At 33.3% G+C, this 20,650-nt stretch overlaps 1 protein-coding gene and 1 pseudogene across 2 annotated transcripts; both read left to right on the top strand.

Moving 5' to 3' along the window:
• Nucleotides 1–2,965: 2,965 nt before the first annotated feature.
• LOC142638611 (G-type lectin S-receptor-like serine/threonine-protein kinase At4g27290) lies at nt 2,966–11,219 on the top strand. 2 transcript variants are annotated; one of them, XR_012845032.1, is made up of 7 exons: nt 2,966–4,313; nt 4,527–4,652; nt 9,659–9,816; nt 9,887–10,097; nt 10,237–10,474; nt 10,592–10,698; nt 10,777–10,810. XR_012845032.1 is itself a non-coding variant. In XM_075812657.1 (7 exons), exons 1-7 carry the CDS (start codon nt 2,984–2,986, stop codon nt 11,068–11,070), a joined length of 2,508 nt encoding a protein of 835 aa, XP_075668772.1. In that variant the 5' UTR covers nt 2,966–2,983; the 3' UTR covers nt 11,071–11,219. The 2 variants fall into 2 exon arrangements, 1 of the variants encoding a protein (XP_075668772.1); XM_075812657.1 differs by having other exon boundaries at nt 10,548–10,698; nt 10,777–11,219.
• A 3,593-nt stretch (nt 11,220–14,812) lies between these two features.
• Nucleotides 14,813–20,650, top strand: part of LOC142641691 (ABC transporter C family member 3-like) — an 11,892-nt pseudogene continuing 6,054 nt past the window's right edge.

Consider the following 20,650-nt stretch of genomic DNA (forward strand, 5'->3'; position numbering starts at 1 on the left):
AGTGCTCTAAGGGCATAAGTTAAAAATTAATAAATGCTCAATTATGAGTTGTATTGCACATTTTTCATAGAAGAAAATACACTTGTTAATGATTCAATAGCTTGCAATAATAAATTCACTGTTTATGTGTGTGATTTTCGGATATATTTGTACAATTTAACTTTACTTTTTGAAAAATATATAACATTTAATGCACCCTTAATCACTGCTCTTAAGGAATTAGTTAACAAAAGACAAAATAAGTCTATTTAAAAAGTATACATATAAGACTATATATAAATGCAGAATGTGAAAGAAATAAAAGAAGCCCTAAACCCTCTCTTAGCTTTATACCTCAACTGGCACCTCATGATGTGTTCATTCAGGGTTCAAATCCCTCTTTACCATTGTAATTATTGAATAATAATAATAATAATAATAATAATAATAATAATAATAATAATAATAATAATACTCTCTTCTAATGACAAGTTGACAACATGATATAAATCTTCAGATAGGCACAATTTGTTTAAATCCCACCCAACATACCAGTCCAATATTACATTGAAATGCAATAAAAAGAGGGCAAAAATTTTCATTTCATTTCAATGGAATCATTCCAATGCTACTATCATTTGGTTTTTCTGTTCATTTCTAGTAGTTAAATATTTTCTTCAACTATTATCTTTTGATTCTTTTCTATATGGAAAATGCTAAAGTTGTTACAACTTTAACTATTTTTTATTTAAAATAAACTGCAACTTTTACTAAATAAACCATATAAATTGACATGACAATGAATGTGATTAATAAGCTTTAAACATCTCATAAATGAATATTTAAATTGTTTTTTGGTGATTAGTAATACATCATTTTTTTTTTAATTTTTTTTTAAAGTAACACAATAATTTGAACTATGTAGTAAAATTTTAAGTATCCCTAGCATTATGCTTTTTATATTGTCAACTTCAATTTCCCCCTTTTGTTCAAGCACGTGAGGAGAGTTACATGAATAGGCTTATTTGCAATCCAACCACCAAATAAGAGGGGAAAGTCATGATGTGTTTTTGTAAAATGTTTTACCAAGTTTTTAAAGGTAAAACGCTGTACAACATTTTACACAGGATTTTATGATCAACAAAAAACTTTTTCAAGTTTGACCAAATTTTAAAATGAAACAAACACTGCAAAATATGTTCCGTAAATTATTTTAGAACAAAATAAACCGTGTAGATTGCATTAGCATTGGCTAGAACAAATTTAAGACATGATGGTCCTATACTTTTATAAATGCTGCAATCTTACATGTTTCAAACGTTATCCGCTTCAGCTTCACGAATTAACAAATACAATAAAGCATGATATCATTAAGATATGCATAACACACAAGTGAGAGGATTCCTGACAACAGAAATTTGTGAGTCAACTAACAATTCTCGCAAAAGGGAAAAATTTTGGAAACTGAGATTGAGGAAAATTCGGTTGAAGCATTTCTTCGCAATATGAGGGGACTTGAGAAACCAAAACTCTTAACCACTAAAATTCTTATCTATTGTCGTAAAATTTCTTACCCTTTTTTGGGTTTTTATTTTTTTATTTTTTTTAAAGCTGAAATTCCATTTAAAAAAATATCATTTATTGATGAAGCAAAACCCAAATCTTGAAAAAGGAAGAAAATGAACAGATCCAAACCAAATAAATATCTACCAATATATAAATAAGTGACATTGATTCTAAATTAAAAAAAAATGGAAATACAATGAAAACCAAAAAAAAAATAAAAATTATTGGCGTTAAGGTATTAGCAGAGCAGCCAAAAGTGAAACTCAGAAAGTCACCAACAGCGTACATCTCCCACTGTGTGAAATAGTTGACCACGTGTACGTTCCCGTTCATACACTGAACAGCGTACATGTCTCACTAGGTGAAATAGTTGACAACGCAATGGTGACCTGCATTCCCGAATCCAACGTGTTACAGACCCAAGGTGACCAGGGCGTGCACAATATGAGGATAATATAAATGATGACATGACATGCCAGCATAAAAAGGATTTAGTTTTTCTTTATATGGATTTGGTTGGAGGTGGAAAAAGTAGAAGAATTAAAAACTTCTTGTTTAATAGAAAAAAAAAATTAAACATATAAAAAATGGTATTGGTATAAATTGACACATGCCCTTATTACCAAAAAAAAAAAAAAAAAAAAAAAAAAAAAAAACCAACGTTTAGGCAAAAAGAAAAAGAAATTAACGCGAAGGGAGGAGAGGGGCATATGGTTCTTTCTTGAACTTGAAACAGAGGGAGCAAAAAGTCAAAGATGTGTAGCACTGGAAATCAATTAGCACCCTTTTCTCATATGTCTATTGTTGATCAAGATTCCCACCCACCCTTGACAATATTGGCGCTTTAGTTTATATTCATCTCTAGCACAGTTACCATTACTTGTGGGAAATTTGATGGTCATAAAGAGTATGGTACAGCCAAGCCAAGGTGAGAAAACTAGAAAATAAATTTTCTTCTCAATTAACTACCGTATATTTTTGAGAGACTGGGAACAAATTCCGTCATAGAGCATAGGATGGAATGTGGAGAAGAGATTTTTCGCATAATATACATTTCTCTCAGTTGTCTATAAGCCTGGATCAAGTCATCAAACAACAAAAATGACAAAAATCTGGCTCCCATTTGAACGTGTGACAAGAATCCGTCTCAATGAAAGAATATTCGAGAATACTGCTCTATTATTTCAAATCTTAGTGCTCAGTGCTCACCATTCCATTCCTTTGTTGACCTTTTTTTCACATCCTAGTGCAAAAATAATGATCAGGACAAAGTGGCCAACTACAAAAAAATGCGACATCTGCCGAAGGGAGTAACTAATGTGGAAATTTGTGTTCACAACAAATTGTATAAATTTCAAAGACCAGCCAACTTGACCGAGTCAGTGCATGACCTTTCTAGGTTATAGTCTTCACTCATCATAATGGGTCTAACTTTAATATGTTGGCTAAGAGCTCTAAAGAACAGATAGCAATGGACATCTTTGCTTTTGTGTTTTTGAGTTCCAGTTTGTTTCTTTTCTACTTTGTATTTTCGGATGCTGCTGACAGCATTACCCAATCCCAATCCCTCAGTGACGGCACAAACTTGGTCTCTAAAAATGGAGGCTTTGTCCTGGGGTTCTTCTGTACAGGAAATTCCACTAATCGTTACTTGGGAATTTGGTACAACAATATCCCAGTTAGAACAGTTGTTTGGGTAGCAAACCGGCGCAGTCCAATCAGAGACTCGTCTGGTGTGCTGATGTTAAACAGTTCAGGTAGTCTTGTTCTTCTCAGCCAGAATAAGACTATTGCTTGGTCGGCGAATTCTACAAAAGAGGCAGGGAGTCCAGTTGTTGAGCTTTTAGATTCAGGAAATCTAGTATTAAGAGAAGAGAATGAAGAAAACCCAGAAAATTATTTGTGGCAAAGCTTTGACTATCCTTCTGATACATGGCTACCAGGGATGAAGCTTGGATGGGACTTAAGGACTGGTCTCGAAAGGCGCCTAACTGCATGGAAGAGTCCAAATGATCCATCTCCTGGAGAACTGAGTTGGGGTATTGAACTTCATAATTACCCTGAGATAGTCATGAAGAACGGCTCCAAGAAGTACGGCAGGAGCGGCCCGTGGAATGGCATTGGCTTCAGTGGTGCACCAGGGTTAAAGACCAACCAAGTTTATAACTTCAATTTTGTCTCCAACAAGGATGAGGTATACTTCATATACCATATGATTAAAAATTCTGTAATCACAAGAGCAGTTTTGAACCAAACTCTGTACTTGTATGAGCGCAACATATGGCTCGAAGCAGATAAAAAATGGATCACATACGTTTCTACACCAAAAGACAAATGTGACTCCTATAATTTATGTGGTGCTTATGGAAATTGTATCATCGGTGAGTCACCTATCTGCCAATGTGTAGAAGGATTCAAGCCTAAGTCACCAGAAAGATGGAACCCAAGCGATTGGGCTGAGGGATGTGTACGCACTACGGAATTGAGCTGTGAGGATAAAGATAAAATTGGGTTTGTTAAATTTGTTGGGCTCAAGTTGCCAGATACCACGTATTCTTGGGTGAACAAAAGTATGAATCTTAACGAATGCAGAGTCAAATGTTTGAACAACTGTTCCTGTATGGCTTATTCCAACTCTGACATTAGAGATGGAGGAAGTGGTTGCGCCATCTGGTATGGGGATCTATTTGATATTGCACAGGTTACAGCTAACAGGCAGGATGCTAATATGCAGGATGTATACATTCGAATGCCTGCTTTAGAAAAAGGTATGGGACTATTGTCCTGGTTGCGATGTTTTTATTATTATTATTATTATTTATTGCGTTTTAGATACCATAGAATTTCAACAGCAAGACACTTTATTAGTTGGGCTAATCAAAACCCACAAATCATTTTTTGGTTGTGCCATCTTTTTTTGCATTGGTTTTATGGATTGTAGTATGCTGCATCTAAAATTATTTCGCTTTTCTATTGCCAAGTCAACCAAGAAGAGGTGAAAGACAAGCAAAAGATGAAGGTGATAATTGTAGTTGCCATTGCCATTGCCGTAGTTTTTGGGGTGCTCTTGATTGCCTACTGCATTTGCAAAAGGACAAACTTCATAGGTAATATTACTTTCTTTGACCCACTTTGGAAAAGATAACACAAGATTGTTTAATTAAACTTCCAGAAACGTACAGTAGCATGTAATAAAAGATGAACAAAATTAAAACGCTCTTATGTATAGCCCTTTAATCTTAATAAGATATTGTAAGACCTTTTGTATCAGACAATGAAAAATAGTATAAGGGGTAAATTTTGCACAATTCACCCCAAAAATCCCCCACAGTAATTAAAAAATTGTGCAAATATTTGTTATTTACACAGTTACTATTCATGTGTATTTTATATTTTATTCTTTTTTTTTAATCTCACCTCTCTCTCTCTCTCTCTCCAAACACAAAATCCCCCACACAACATCAAATACTTCACTTACACAAACTCATAGTCAAGACCGAACCCACAAAGAAAAACCTACTAAACTCGTAAAGAAAACCTACATTTCAGCCACACCATTGAAACGAACACAACCACAACCACTATCAGAGCTCAAATGAACTTCCGTTTCACTCCAAAGCCATCACAAACATCAAACTGCTATCACCTCAAGGAAGCGACTTGCACAATTGAGAAGCTATATTGGTTGAGGAAGAGAGAGAAATGACTTAGGAGAATAATAAAGAATAGCATTTTAATGAAATGTAGTGTAAAATAGATAATTTGATGTGAAGTGTTTTGAAAAATAGTTGTGTAAAATAAAAAAAAGGGTAGGTTTTTATGCTAAAATAGAAAAAAAAAATTTACACGAGCAAATACAAATGCTCTAAGGTAGAAAAAATGCCTTTGCTTTTTAAGCAAGTCAAACAATGTTATTAGTCTAGTCTTTGTGCAAACTTGAAGTACATGTGTTACAAGTGTGTTTATTCTCGATGTAATTTTTGCTCTTCATGGTAGCTTTGAGCCTTCGTGGCTTTGCCTTGTTCTATCCTTAGCTAAGTTACTTTCGATATGTATATTTTTTTGATTTGGAATAGGGGAAGGGGAAACCTAGACTTAAAACTTAGCGGAATGGAAAAAGGACTTAAACTCACACGCCAACTCCAAAACTGCATGTGGCAGTTAGAGTAGCGGAACAAGTTATAAGTCCCTCTCCTAACACAGACTTAAGCGATGTGGGACTAAACTCGACTTTGAAACCGATTTTTTTTTTTTGGCATAAGGGAAGGAGAAACCTAGACTTAATATTTAGTGGAATGGAATAAGGACTTAAACTCACACGCCAACTCTAAAACTGCATGCGGTAGTTAGAGTTGCGAAGCGAGTTATAAGTCCCTCTTTTAGCACAAACCAAAGCGATGTGGGACTAGACTTGATATATTAAACCTTGATTAAGTGCCGAGCTTAATACAAGTATATTCAAGACTAAGTCACTATGTTTTATAGTACTTTGAAATGTAAATTTTATTTATAGATAGATAAGCTGCTAATTTAGTAGTTCGAACATTGTTTCCACTACACCTTTAGGCACTTTATACATAGAGAGGTGCCAAATAAGCTACAAGGCTCTTGGTATAAAAAATAAATTTTCGAAAACTATATTTAGAGAACATCAGTCAAACAAATAAATTCAAGTTGGGGTCCGGACAAACCATTTTTTGGTTTCCAAAACAAAGAAACTATATATAAGTCCTCTTACTAAACAGACCATTAGTGACTGGATTTGCTAATTTAGGAGTTGGGACTTGGGAGTGATGATTGAAATTAGGATATTGATTGTGGGTTACCTAACTTGCAGATCATTTTTTTTATATATATATAATTCATTTTATTTTTTTGTTCCTTGAAATTGAGGACTTTTGATTTTTTTTTCTTTCTAATTTTGATTTTTTGTTGATGTGGCACTTGTTAATAACAATCAATTTTTCTTATTATTTTAGTGGCATTATGCCAACTGTGCAGTGAGTTAGTTACATAATTTTGTTTTTAGATGACCACAAGGACAAAATAGCAGGTTTAAAAAACTTACAGATTGAATTGAACTTTCTAAAAATATAAGGACCAAATTGAAAATAACTCTAAAATACAAGAACAAAAATGCATTTGTCATAGTTGTCAGTATCGTACGATACACAATATGTATTGTATTGTATATAAAAAGTTCTATATCGTATTGGCGTATCGTAAGTACTCATGAATCGTACGATATAGTGTGTGTATTGTATAAATTCTATCGTATCGTAAAATTGTACATATCGTACGATACATAGACAAATGCTTTAAAATGATATTTTTTGTTAAAATTTGTATTTTTATTCGAATCTAACAAGTTGTTAGACTTGTTTTAAACACAAAATTATTAAGTTACTTAATTTAACCTAATAATATAACATATTCATAAGTTTTTTTCCCTCTCTTTCTTCTACAAAATTTGGACTACACAGTACATACTTCACTTTAACATTTACAAATTTATTTTCTATACTATGAATAAGATATTAATTGAAAATATTTTTATTTTTTTCATTATTGTTATAAGTCCAAGAAACTAGAATGCCAAAAAGAATTTTTTTAATTATTAAAATAAAAAGAACAAGAGGAGATAGTAAATGTTAATGACGATGAAGAAAATTTTAATGAAGAAATAAATTTGAAAATGATAAACTTGATGATAGCATTGACTTAGATGGGGTTGATTAGCCAATATGATGAAAATAAATTAATTTTTGGGTCATTTGTAATATATTATTACTTTTGAATTTAAGCAATTTGAATGTGTATGGTATATGTAAACACGTGCTAATTTGATTTATTTAATTAGCTTGTTAAATATTATTCCATGACTGATGAATATATTAGTCATTAGCTGAATATATTCAAAACTTATAATGAATATATCTTTTATATGTGTATATCTATAATTTTTTATGAATTTTATTAAGTGTTTATATATCTTACGATACCTGATACGATACGATACACGATATAGAAAAATCAAAAATCGATTCATGATACAATTCATGTTTTAACTATGGTATTTGTATGAAACTAAAAAGAGGAAGCACAAACTGACCAATAATACTAATACCATACACTTTTGCATATACTTTGTCACAACTATCCTGTACATAGTTGTCAAAACATGAATCGGATCATGAATTGATTTTTGATATTTCTGTATCGTGTATCGTATCATATTATGTATCGTAAAATACATAAACACTCAATAAATTCATAAAAAATTATAGATATACATATATAAAAAGGTATATTCATTATAAATTTTGAATATATTCAGCTAATGACTAATTTATTCATCACTTATGTAATAATATTTAACAAGCTAACTAAATAAGTCAAATTAGCGCATGTTTATAACATATACATTCAAATTGCTTAAATTCAAAAGTAATAATATATTACAAATGACCCAAAATTAATCTATTTTCATCATATTGGTTAATCAAACCCATCTTATAAGTCAATGCTATCATCATGTTTATCATTTTGTGAATTTATTTTTTCATTAAAATTTTCTTCATCATCATTAACATACATTTACTATCTCCTTTTGTTCTTGTTATTTTAATAATTTTTTTTTAAAAAAAAAATCTTCTTGGCATTCTAGTTTCTTGGACTTATAACAATAATGAAAAATATATATATATATATATATATTTTTTTTTTCAATTAATATGTTATTCATAGTATAGAAAATAAATTTGTAAATATTAAAGTGAAGTGTAAGTATGTATTGTGTAATCCAAATTTTGTAAAAGAAAGAGAGGGAAAAAACTTATGAATATGTTATTTTATTAGGTTAAATTAAGTAACCTAATAATTTTGTGTTTAAAAAAAGTCTAACAACTTGTTAGATTCAAATAAAAGTACAAATTTTAACAAAAATATCAGTTTAAAGCATTTGTCTATGTATCGTACAATATGTACAATTTTACGATACGATTCACACATTGTATTGTACGATTCATGAACACTTATGATACGCCTATACAATACAAAACTTTTTATATATGATACGATACGTATCGTGTATTGTACGATACTAACAACTATGATCCTATATGACAAACTGTGATTAATTGTCCATCACTATCACATGGATTCGCCATTTTTTTTCACCGCTCACAGTCTACCAAGTAAGACAGTTGTGACAAAGTGTGTGAGAAAGTGTGTTGTAATAATAACATTATTACAAACTGATACTATTTTTAAAAGTAAAATTGTGACCTTTTTCGAACATAAGGTGTCAACTCCAAAGAGCATTAGCATAAGATGATCTACAAAATTTATATTTTAACACTCCAAAACATTACTTTATCTTTAGCATAACATTTAACATACACCCTAAATCTTATCTCTTATTTTAACACATCACCTATTAATTGAAATAACTTAAAATAATACTCACCATTTATTGAAAACCAAAAAAGTAAGAAAGAGAGAGAGGAGAGAGGAGAGGGAGATATATGAGGGAGAAAAAAGAGAATTAGTAGAGAATCTAGAGATGAGAGAGAAATCATTAAAAAGAAATTAGCACATAGCTACAATATACTTCTACTAGTAGAAGAGTACCATAGAATGTGTTAAAATAATTTAGCATATGACACATCTAATGGAGGTGTATTTTTGGTGTTTAGTGTGCTAAATACTAAATTTTAGCATTTAGGACACCTAATGTTAGTGCTTTTAACTGGAACATCCTGCTTTGGGTCATGAGCACTCATAGTCCTATGGTGCGTACGGAATGTGATTTTTGTTACTAATGTGAAAGTTCAAGGTTTCAAATTAAAGATTTAAAGTTCTTGAATTTTCCTTATTTAAAACCACCACTACACTATAAAGGTTAAAATGTAATTTGCCCAATTTCTTGTCATTAGTCAAGTATAGCATACTGAAAAAAGAGCAAGGTTTCCATTTGGTGATGGTTAAATGGCTTATGATCAATTTATAGTTTAGGCTGAACTAACGTGCATTCAATCCAAACTAATTAGTTGGAGTTTCTATATTTTAGTTTTTTTTATGTATAATGTGAAGCGCATCTTGCTATTGTCAGAGAAAATGAAGAATAAAAGGATGTTGGACCAGAACATTGAAGGCCATAGTGAAGACCTGGAGCTCCCATTCTTCAGCCTAGCTACCATAGCTATTGCTACTAACAACTTTTCAAGCAATAACAAGCTTGGAGAAGGTGGCTTTGGACTTGTATACAAGGTAACTCTACAAGACCAATTCGCATCATATTCAACATCAATATAATTTATTAGCAAATTTGAATTTCTAGGGTACACTAGTAGATGGACAAGAAATTGCTGTGAAAAGGCTTTCATGGAGTTCTAGACAAGGATTAAGTGAGTTTAAAAATGAAGTTATGCTGATCGCCAAATTGCAGCATCGAAATCTTGTTAGGCTTTTGGGCTACTGCATTGAAGGAGAGGAGAAAATGTTAATCTATGAATACATGCTCAATGGAAGTTTGGACTCCTTCATTTTTGGTTTGAACTTCTCAAAACCTAATAATTTTTGCCAAACTTCATGAAGATATATATATATTTTTTTATTTAAAGAAATTTCAATTTCTTGTTTCATTGTTCACACTAGAATTAGTATTAACATAAACAAGAAACTTGCCAGATCAAACGAGAGCTAATGTCTTAGATTGGTCTATGCGCTTCGACATTATTTGTGGGATTGCGCGTGGGCTTCTCTATCTTCATGAAGACTCTAGATTGAGGATCATACATAGGGATCTAAAAGCAAGTAACATTTTACTTGATGATAAGATGAGCCCAAAAATTTCTGATTTCGGCATGGCTAGGATCTTTGGTGGAGATCAGACTGAAGGAAATACAAATAGAGTGGTTGGAACTTAGTAAGTACTCTTAACTTGTTTTATTATTGACATTTTTTTTACTCAGAGTTTTATTCTTAATGATGTTTTGTAGTGGTTATATGGCACCCGAATATGCCATTGATGGCCTATTTTCAGTAAAATCTGATGTCTTTAGCTTTGGAATACTGTTGTTGGAGATAATAAGTGGAAAGAAAAATCGAGGGTCTTTCCATCTAGACCATAGTCTAAACCTTGTTGGACATGTGAGTTCTCAAAATATTTGATTCTCTATCTTACATATAATGATACAGATAATGATAGAAAATTTTAAAATGTTTTAGGCATGGAAATTATGGAAAGAAGGCAAGCCCTTGGAACTAGTTGATACTTGGTTAGAGGACTCTGGCATCCTATCGAAGATTGTACGTTACCTCCATATTAGTTTCTTATGTTTGCAACAACATCATAATGATCGGCCAAACATGTCATTTGTGGTGACAATGCTGCACAGTGAGAGTTCATTACCCGAACCCAAAGAGCCGGGTTTCTTTGTTGGAAAAAAGCCACCTTCATCAAACAAGAACCAATCATCCCTAACCAATGAAATTTCTATTACCTTGTTAGAGGCTCGATAGTCAAGTTTCATATCAATTGCATTATATTACATATATTATGATTGATATTTTACATTTGTAAATTTTGCAAATTGTACACACTTGTATTCTCCGAGTATGTGACATCAATCTTATTTGAACCTTAAATGCTTAAAATGACTTCTTCAATATTAACGAGGTTCGAGACTACTTATAATCTATTTAACCAACTTTTTTAACTTAGAAAGAAGTAGTTCAATGAGACTTCGAGTTGTCATCTGAAAATCTCTCCCCCTTAAAATGGTTGGCTAAAATCCAATGGTGATGGAGCTTAGTGAAAAGTGGTCAGGTTAAGAATCAATAAGTTATCTATTGGCACGTAAGCAAGCAAATTAAATTTGGTATTTGCTTATTGCCTTATATTTTTTTCAAGTTATTACATTATCAATTTTTTTATGGTACAAAGATGTTTTTACAAATCCAAATGATAAAATATGTCAAAATAGGGTTGTATCAATAAAAATGTATTATGATTAATTATGGATCAAAAGCTATTAAAAAAGGACTTACTTTCAACATAATCAAATATGAGAACTTGATGATCTTTTTCCAATATTTTTTCCACTATAATTAATTTTTGAGTGATACTTGTTTCATTGGAAAGTAAACATTCAAAACTTCACAATTGACATTGATCACCCAATTTGGATTTGAAATGAATGAGATATAGTTGTTTGAAAGTGGAAAAATTAAATTGACTATGAGAATTTGGGTTGAGTGGAAGGACCATCGCTTGAACGAAATTGCTGCAATCTACAATATGATTTTGTTGAAACATGCTTGTTGTAGACACCCCATTTTGAAACTTACATTTAACCTCATCCACGACATAGTGGGCATTTAACACTCTATGTATCCCCCATAGAGTTGCCAATTTGTCGATGCCTTTAGGATACAACCACCCTAAAATGGTGACACATGCCCTTAATTGTATGAAAGGAAAACCAGTGTCCCCCCCCCCCCCTACCCCCAAGGTGTGCATGGTGGGTATGAATTATGATAGTAAGTCATTTTAATTATAGTTTGGGAGTCTACATCTCCACGGTGAAAAGATGCACTACCATCCATCATCATCAAAATTGAACTATAAGATAATAAAAAATGAAAAGGAAAAAAAAAAAAAAAAAAAACTTAGTGAAAGCAAACATATCATATCAACCTTTTAATGGAAAACCTGAATTCAAATCAATATCAATATCATCAATATATTCTCATTAGAAAAAATCATCATCAATATATCTATCATTTAATCTAATCTAATATACAATATATAGTTACTGAAGACAATGCTAAGAACTCTAGCATCTGGGGATGAAAAAGAAAACCTATTTTACATTCTCAAACACCATTTGTTAAGTTTGGAGCTTCTGGTACTTGACACATTTTAGAATCTAGCATTTTATGATTAGGATAGACAATGCCATGTGCTACAACTCAATTGTATGTGTCAATTTTGTTGACTACTTATTACCATGTGTCAACAATAAATACACTATTTTATTTTCAAGAAATGTACACTATTAACTTCTTCTATTAACTTTTCCTAAAAAAAGAAGAAAAAAAAAAAAAAAACTTCTTCTATTAAAATTTTCACATTTTTAGACTTAAAAATGATGGAAATTATATATAGCATTTAAATTTGAATGAAACGTTCCAATATAGATGCAAAAGAAAAAAAAATCATTGAAACATTAAGAAATACGTTCACAATATTTTTATAACACTTTTCAAACAAATTTTAAGTAATAAGTTATTATTGATTCTAATTTAAATTGACAACTTAAATTACTTTTTTGGTTACTTGTAACAACTAATAACAACTTGTCACTTAAAATTAATGTTATAGACCTAACATTTCTCTTGAAACATTTTTTTTTTTTTTTTTTGCTGAATATTTCTCTTGAAACATTTTTTTTTTTTTTTTGCTGAATATTTCTCTTGAAACATTTGAATGGTATAACTTCCATATTTGAGATCACATTTTTCCGTTGACATTTACATTATTATCTCCTCAAATTCTTTCTAAATTTTCATAAATTTTTTTTAAAATCCTTTTTAATTACCGATCTTCCTTAAATAAATTGCACTTATCAACCACCAAAAAAAAAAAATTGCACTTGTCGTTCTAATCATGAAAACAACACCGTTTTTTGGTTTACCATAAATTCCAAAGAGTGGCGTTCAAACAATCAAACAATGTCTCTCTTTTCGTTACATTACTTTTGAAACTCTTTTCACATTCCCCATTTAATTCAACTCACCATTGTTGCTCTCTCTCTCTCTCTCCTTCAAAACCCGAAACCTCTTCGGATGCTTCATACTTTACTCAAATAGGTCACCCCCACGGGTACAAGTTTTTTGTGGGGTGTGAGTGTGGGTGTGGGGGGGAAGAGCCCAAGTTTTAAAGTAGAATTCTATCACAGATAAAAAAAAAATAAAAAAAAAAGAAAAAAGAAAAATAAAGGGACTGATCAATTTATTCTCTATTGATTTCCTAGCCCTTAAACCTAGCAGACTATCTTGCCATAAGATGGACAAACTTCAAAACTACCATGCAGGCTCGAAAATGATAAGGTTAGGAATTGGTTTGGTTTCTATTTGCTCTGTTGTTTTGGCATGTAATAATTATAATTTTTGTATTGTAAAAATCTGTAATAATCTTACCAAGTGCTTATAAGGCATGAGTGGGAGGTGTCTCTCCCCGATGTGGGATTGAGCAAATCCGTGAGGGTGGCATCAGTCTCCTCGGCCCATTCCCAAAGTGGACAATACCTTCTAAGGGAGAAATTTGTTCCTCCACAGGTATCATCTGCTGAAACTTAGTCCATGGAGCAGAGGCGTGGACTATAAAGATGTGAATATAAAAATGTGATTGTAAATCTTACTTACAAGTACTGAGTCACTTCTAGATTTATTGATTAACAATTAATGTTTGAGAATCTTAAATTTTTCTTAATCTTTATGTTAAGAGTAAATGATTTTGTCACACACACAGCTATGTGACTTATGTCCAGCACAGATATTCAAAGAACAAAAAGTTTGGTCCTTTACGGAACTCCAGGATGATTTTTCTATCAGTGTGTTTTTATTTTTTCATTTTAAAATCACTGATTTTTTTTCTGCCATTTTTATTTTCCTTTCGACTTTACAAAGAAAGACAAAGTTGAAAATTCCTTAAAGAGTGTAAATGTTTCAATCACAGAGAAAAGAAAAGTCAACCTGCGGTTGCAGCCATTCATGTCAGTATCCAGTGCATGAATCCATCTCAATAATCCAAGGAAAGCCAGTTTAGATTCTCTCTCTATCTCAATCTCTCGTTTTGGATTATAGTTTTATAAATACCATGATATCTTTAAACTTAAAACATATTTATAGAATCCATCCAACAAATCACAGATTTACAACAAACATATTTAAAACATATTTATAGTCTTGCACGCCCATCATCTTTTGTAGAAATGAGAAATTCTAAGTCTACAATATTTTTACAACAAATCACAGATGATTAGTTGTTATTAGATCAAATTTGAACCTAATACAAAAATTACTTTTTTGCCCCAACAATAACAACCAGTAAGGATTTGTTGTGAAAATATTGTGAAAGTATTGTGGACATATCATTTTTATGTAGAAATACCCCACAGAAGCTCCACAAATTATGGAACCTGTTGAATCTTCAAAGCACGGTATGTCAATCTTGTTCTCACACTACTACTCTTCACTCATGCACTCAGGTACTGATTTTCTCATGAAACTAGTTTTCCTACGTGGGGTTTCTGGTTCTTTACACCTGGTTTTGTTATTTATGTTGTTTATCTCATGGGTGTGCAACAAATTCAAGGTGGGTCATAGTGAAGGTCCAAATGGAAGGTTTAAGAACATCAGGTGTTTGTACTATAAACAGGCTCAAATTTGTTGTTTGGGTGTTTCTTTGTTTAGTCTAGTGTTGTGCTTATTGAGTTACTTTTATTGATATGGAAATGGTTGGTCTGATGAAGGGTTAGTGACCCTTTTGGATTTAGCGCTTAGAACACTTGCTTGGGGTTCACTTTGTGTTTACTTGCGTATTCAATTGTTCAATTCAGCTGAATCAAAGTACCCTTTTTCATTGAGAGTTTGGTGGGATTTCTATCTCTGCATTTCTTGTTATTGCCATTTCATTGATGTAGTCCTTTGTAGAAAACATGTTAGTTTACCAGTTCAAAATTCAGTTTCCGATGTTGTCTCTGTCATTTTGGGTTTGTTTTTCTGTTATGTTGGGTTTTTGGGGAAGAACGAGGGTGAAGATACCCCTCTTGAAGAACCTCTTTTCAATGGGGATTCTAGTGCTAGTAATGAAGCAGAGTCAAATAAGTCGAAGGGGAGTGAAAATGTAACCCCTTATTTGAATGCTGGATTTTTCAGCATTCTTACTTTCTCTTAAATGGGTCCTTTAATTGCAATTGGCAATAAGAAGACATTAGACCTTGAGGATGTTCCTCAACTTTGTCCTAGTGATAGTGTGTTTGGGGCCTTTCCAACTTTTAAAAATAAGCTTGTGGCAGAGTGTGTTACAATTAATGGAGTGACAACACTGAAGCTGACAAAGGCATTAATCTTCTCGGTGTGGAATGAGATTCTCTTGACAGCCTTTCTTGTGATTATGAACACATTGGCTTCCTATGTTGGACCATATATTATTGATACTTTTGTTCAATACCTCAATGGGCGACGGAACTTCAAAAATGATGGCTATGTTCTGGTTTCAGTGTTTTTTGCTGCAAAACTTGTGGAATGCCTCGCACAGAGGCACTGGTTCTTTAGGATTCAGCGGGTTGGAATTTGGGTCCGATCAGTATTGATTGTAATGATCTAAAGTAAAGTTCTGACCCTTTCAAGCCAGTCAAAGCAGGGCCACACTAGTGGAGAGATCATCAATTTCATGATTGTTGATGCTGACAGAGTTGGTGATTTCAGTTGGTATATGCACGAAACATGGATGGTTCTTGTTCGAGTTGTTATTGCATTGTTGATTTTGTATAGAAATCTTGGAATTGCCTCAATTGCGGCTTTGGTTGCAATCGTACTTGTTATGTTGGCTAATGTTCCTTTGGGAAAATTACAAGAGAAGTTTCAGGACAAGATAATGGAATCAAAAGAAAAAAGGATGAAGGTGATGTTGGAGATTTTAATGAGCATGAGAATTTTAAAGCTTCAGGGATGGGAGATGAAGTTTCTGGCTAAAATCATGGAGCTGAGGAAGACCAAGGCAGGGTGGTTGAAGAAGTATGTTTACACTTCAGCAATGACCTCTTTTGTTTTCTGGGGTGCCCCCACATTTGTGTCTGTGGTCACTTTTGGTTCTTGCATGTTGATAGGGATCCCACTTGAGTCAGGAAAGCTCTTATCTGCACTTGCAACGTTTAGGATTCTTCAGGAGCCCATCTATAATCTTCCCGACACAATCTCAATGGTAGCTCAAACTAAAGTGTCCCTAAATCAAATTGCATCCTTCCTTCACCTTGATGACTTGGAGCCTGATGTGATAGAGATGCTTCCAAGAGGTAGTTCTGACACAGCAATAGAGATTATTAACGGGAAATTCTCATGGGATTTATCATCCTCGAGTCCAACATTAAAAAATATAAGTTTGAAAGTGCAACAAGGCATGAGGGTTGCTGTTTGTGGGACTATTGGCTCAGGCAAGTCAAGTTTGCTTTCCTGTATCCTGGGAGAAGTACCCAAGATATCTGGGACTGTTAAGTTGTGTGGGACAAAGGCATATGTTGCTCAGTCACCTTGGATACAAAGTGGCATGATTGAAGAGAACTTATTGTTTGGTAGGAAGATGGAAAGAGAAAAGTATGAGAAGGTCGTTGAAGCATGTTCCTTGAAGGAGGACCTTGAAATTTTCCCATTTGGTGATCAAACAGTCATCGGTGAGAGAGGAATCAATTTGAGTGGTGGGTGGAAGCAAAGGATCCAAATTGCACGTGCTTTGTACCAAGATGCTGATATCTATTTGTTTGATGATCCTTTTAGTGCTGTTGATGCTCATACAGGATCCCACCTATTTAAGGTAATTTAATTTCCTAACCTATTGTATTCAGTGTTTAAATGAGTTTTATTTACAATTAATATGTAAATATTGTTGTTTTAGTATTATAATATTGATAAGTAAACAAGCATATAGTGGGTTTTGAACTCATGACCTCATCCTCCATCCATTTCAATGCGAGAAGGAAGTGTCATTTGAGTTAGACCTTATTGACTATGTTGTACATAAATTTGTTGATTTACACGTTTGAAAATGGTTTTCTGTGTCTGTTGAGGTACTCCAAAATTCATGAAGTAGCATTGCAATTTGTTAGTTTTGTTTTCTACATTTGTTACATAACTTCTTTTAAACTATATGTACTGCCATGTGGCAGGAATGTTTGCTTGGTCTTATGAGGTCAAAAACAGTTGTTTATGTTACTCATCAAGTGGAGTTCTTACCTGCTGCTGATCTTATCTGGGTGAGCTATTCAAATTTAGCTTCTTTCTAGCCTTCCATTTCTGAACTCAATTACCCTCTTCTCTATTTGTGAAATTAACTTAAAAGTTATAACTTGTTTTTAGGTCATGAAAGACGGTAGGATTACTCAAGCTGGAAAGTACAATGATATTCTCAATTCAGGAACTGATTTTATGGAATTTGTGGGAGCACATGAGAAAGCTTTGTCAGCACTTGATTCCACCGTGGCAGGGCCAGTTTCTGGAAGTATAAGCAAGGAAGCTGGAAATTTGGCTAGTACTAATGGGGTTGTGCAGAACTAGGAAGATAAAGATGTTCAAAATGGTAAAGCAGATGATTTAATTGGGTCAAATGAACAGCTTATCCAAGAAGAAGAGAAAGAGAAAGGTAAAGTTGGGCTATCAGTCCATTGGAAATATATCACTATGGCATATGGAGGAGATCTTGTGCCATTTATATTGCTGGCACAAGTTCTCTTTTAGGTCCTTCAAATTGGAAGCAATTATTGGATGGCCTGGGCAACTCCTGTCTCACAAGACGTGAAACCTGCAGTTAGTAGCTCTACCCTAATGATTGTCTATGTTTCATTGGCCATTGGAAGTTCTTTTTGCATCCTTGTGAGATCCATGCTTCTTGGAACAGCTGGGTACAAGACTGCCAGTCAACTCTTCAGTAAGATGCACTACTGCATTTTCCATGCAACCATGTCATTTTTTGATGCCACTCCAAGTGGACGAATCTTCAGTAGAGTAAGTAGAAAATTGTGTTTGATGTTTCTTTTTTGGGTGCTTCTGGCTTAGTTTGCAACTTTTTAAATAAATTTCTTTGTCCATTTTAAGCAATTATTTCTTCTTCTTCTTCTTATCTCTCTCTCACTCACATACTCACACATTCGCACACAGAAACATAAACAATCTTTCAGGTAAATATAATAGGTTTAAATATAATTATTAAATTAACTGTATGTTTCCTTGCAGGCTTCTACAGACCAAAGTGCAGTGGATTTGAAAATTCCATATCAAGTTGCGTCATTTGCCTTCTCGATGATCCAGCTCCTTGGAATTATTGCAGTAATGTCTCAGGTTGCATGGCAGGTTTTCATTGTTTTTATTCCAGTGATTGCAACCAGTATCTGGTATCAGGCCTACCATCTGTCTTTGTCATAATATTGACTTAAGAATTACTGAAAAATGGCTTGATCACATGGCATCTCAGACTGCATAAACAACATTACCATTTGTTATCATGCTACATTTGTTTTACAATTTGTGCTTTGTACATGCTACAAGATCTCGTAGATTAAATGTTTTAACTGTATGCTGACAGTTGCTGTCATTTTGACAAGAAAATACAACGAGTTTCTAGATAATTGAATACCTGTTGAACAATGTGTTTCCTTAAGATAGATGTTTGCCAAGTTGCTAGATTGTATATTTCTGTGCCCTTTTTTTACACTTCAATTTTCAGATATTTTTGGGTTTGAACTATGAAAGATCTACTAATTATAATCCTCATCAAAACCCAACTCCCATTGTAATATTACAGTGTATTATTGTCATATTTTCTTGTGGAGAGAATTGTTCTCACAAAATTTTAATCATGCAGAAATATTACTTACCATCTGCACAAGAGTTATCAAGGTTAGTTGGAGTGTGCAAAGCTCCAGTGATACAACATTTTTCTGAAACAATTTCAGGTGCAACAACCATCAGGAGCTTTGATGAAGAATCAAGATTTAGGGACAAAATTATGAAACTAGCAGATGCAAATTCTCGGCCAAGGTTCAATATTGCTGGTGCAATGGAGGGCTTGTGCTTCCACTTGGATATGTTATCTTCTATCACATTTGTTTTCTCCTTGGTTTCCTTAGTCTCTATTCCCGAGGGAGACATTGATCCAGGCTAGTATTTACCATCTAGTGTCCTACTAACAGTCCTTGCTCTTGATTGAATCAGTAAAAGAACTCAAACCATACTTTTCTAATTGTCTTTCTTTTTTGTTTCTTTGCTTTCCTATCTCCTGAAGGCATTGCAGGCTTATCTGTGACATATGGACTTAATTTAAACATGTTGCAAATGTTGGTAATGTGGAATCTTTGCCAAGTGTAGAACAAAATTATATCAGTAGAGAGAATTTTTCAATACACTAGTATCCCAAGCAAGCCGCCACTTGTGATAGAAGAAAGTCTTCCAGATCATTTCTGGTCATCACATGGAGAAATTGATATTCGTGATCTCCAAGTCAGTTCTTAGCTTTTATCACCAAATAAAATTATATATATGTGTGTGTGTATTATGTATAGGGTTGTTTATGACTATGACGTTTGTTATATGTATATAAATTAATGCTTAAGGTGCAATGTAGGTACGGTATGCCCCACACATGCCACTTGTATTACTCGGCCTCACATGTACCTTCCCTGGAGGACAGAAACTGGCATTGTAGGGTGAACGGGTAGTCGTAAATCAACTCTCATACAAGCACTTTTTCGGATTGTTGAACCTGCTGCTGGTCAGATAATGATAGATGGATCAACATTTCCTTTCTTGGACTACATGATTTGCGATCTAGACTAAGCATTATCCCTCAGGATCCAACCATGTTTGAAGGGTCTGTAAGAAGCAATCTGGATCCACTAGAAGAGTATACAGATGAACAAATTTGGGAGGTAGGCTGGTTTCTTTTTTGGCAATTGAAAGAATTTTCTCTTTATTACATTGTCCTCATAAATTAGGCATGAACTGCTTTTAGGATTTGCAGTCAATATATGGGGCCTGCTTGATGAGAATCAACAAGCATTCAAGGATCCATTGCATGTTCCAGTTGGGCCAATTACAAGAGCAAGATCCAAGAAGATCAAAGAAGCACTTAATGGGCTGATTCAAGAGATTTGGGTTAATTCTAACGCAGGACATTCCAAGCTTGACCCAAAGAAAGATGAACGCGTAATAAATTTAATTCAAGCTATTTAGGGCTGATCTGGCTTAATTGGGAGTGATTTATGGCGTGAATTAATGACTGATTGACTTTCCAGCTCTATATCAGTTAAGACAGATTTTTTCCTAT

Source organism: Castanea sativa, chromosome 6, assembly GCF_040712315.1.
Source record: "Castanea sativa cultivar Marrone di Chiusa Pesio chromosome 6, ASM4071231v1".
Classification (NCBI taxonomy): Eukaryota; Viridiplantae; Streptophyta; class Magnoliopsida; order Fagales; family Fagaceae; genus Castanea; species Castanea sativa.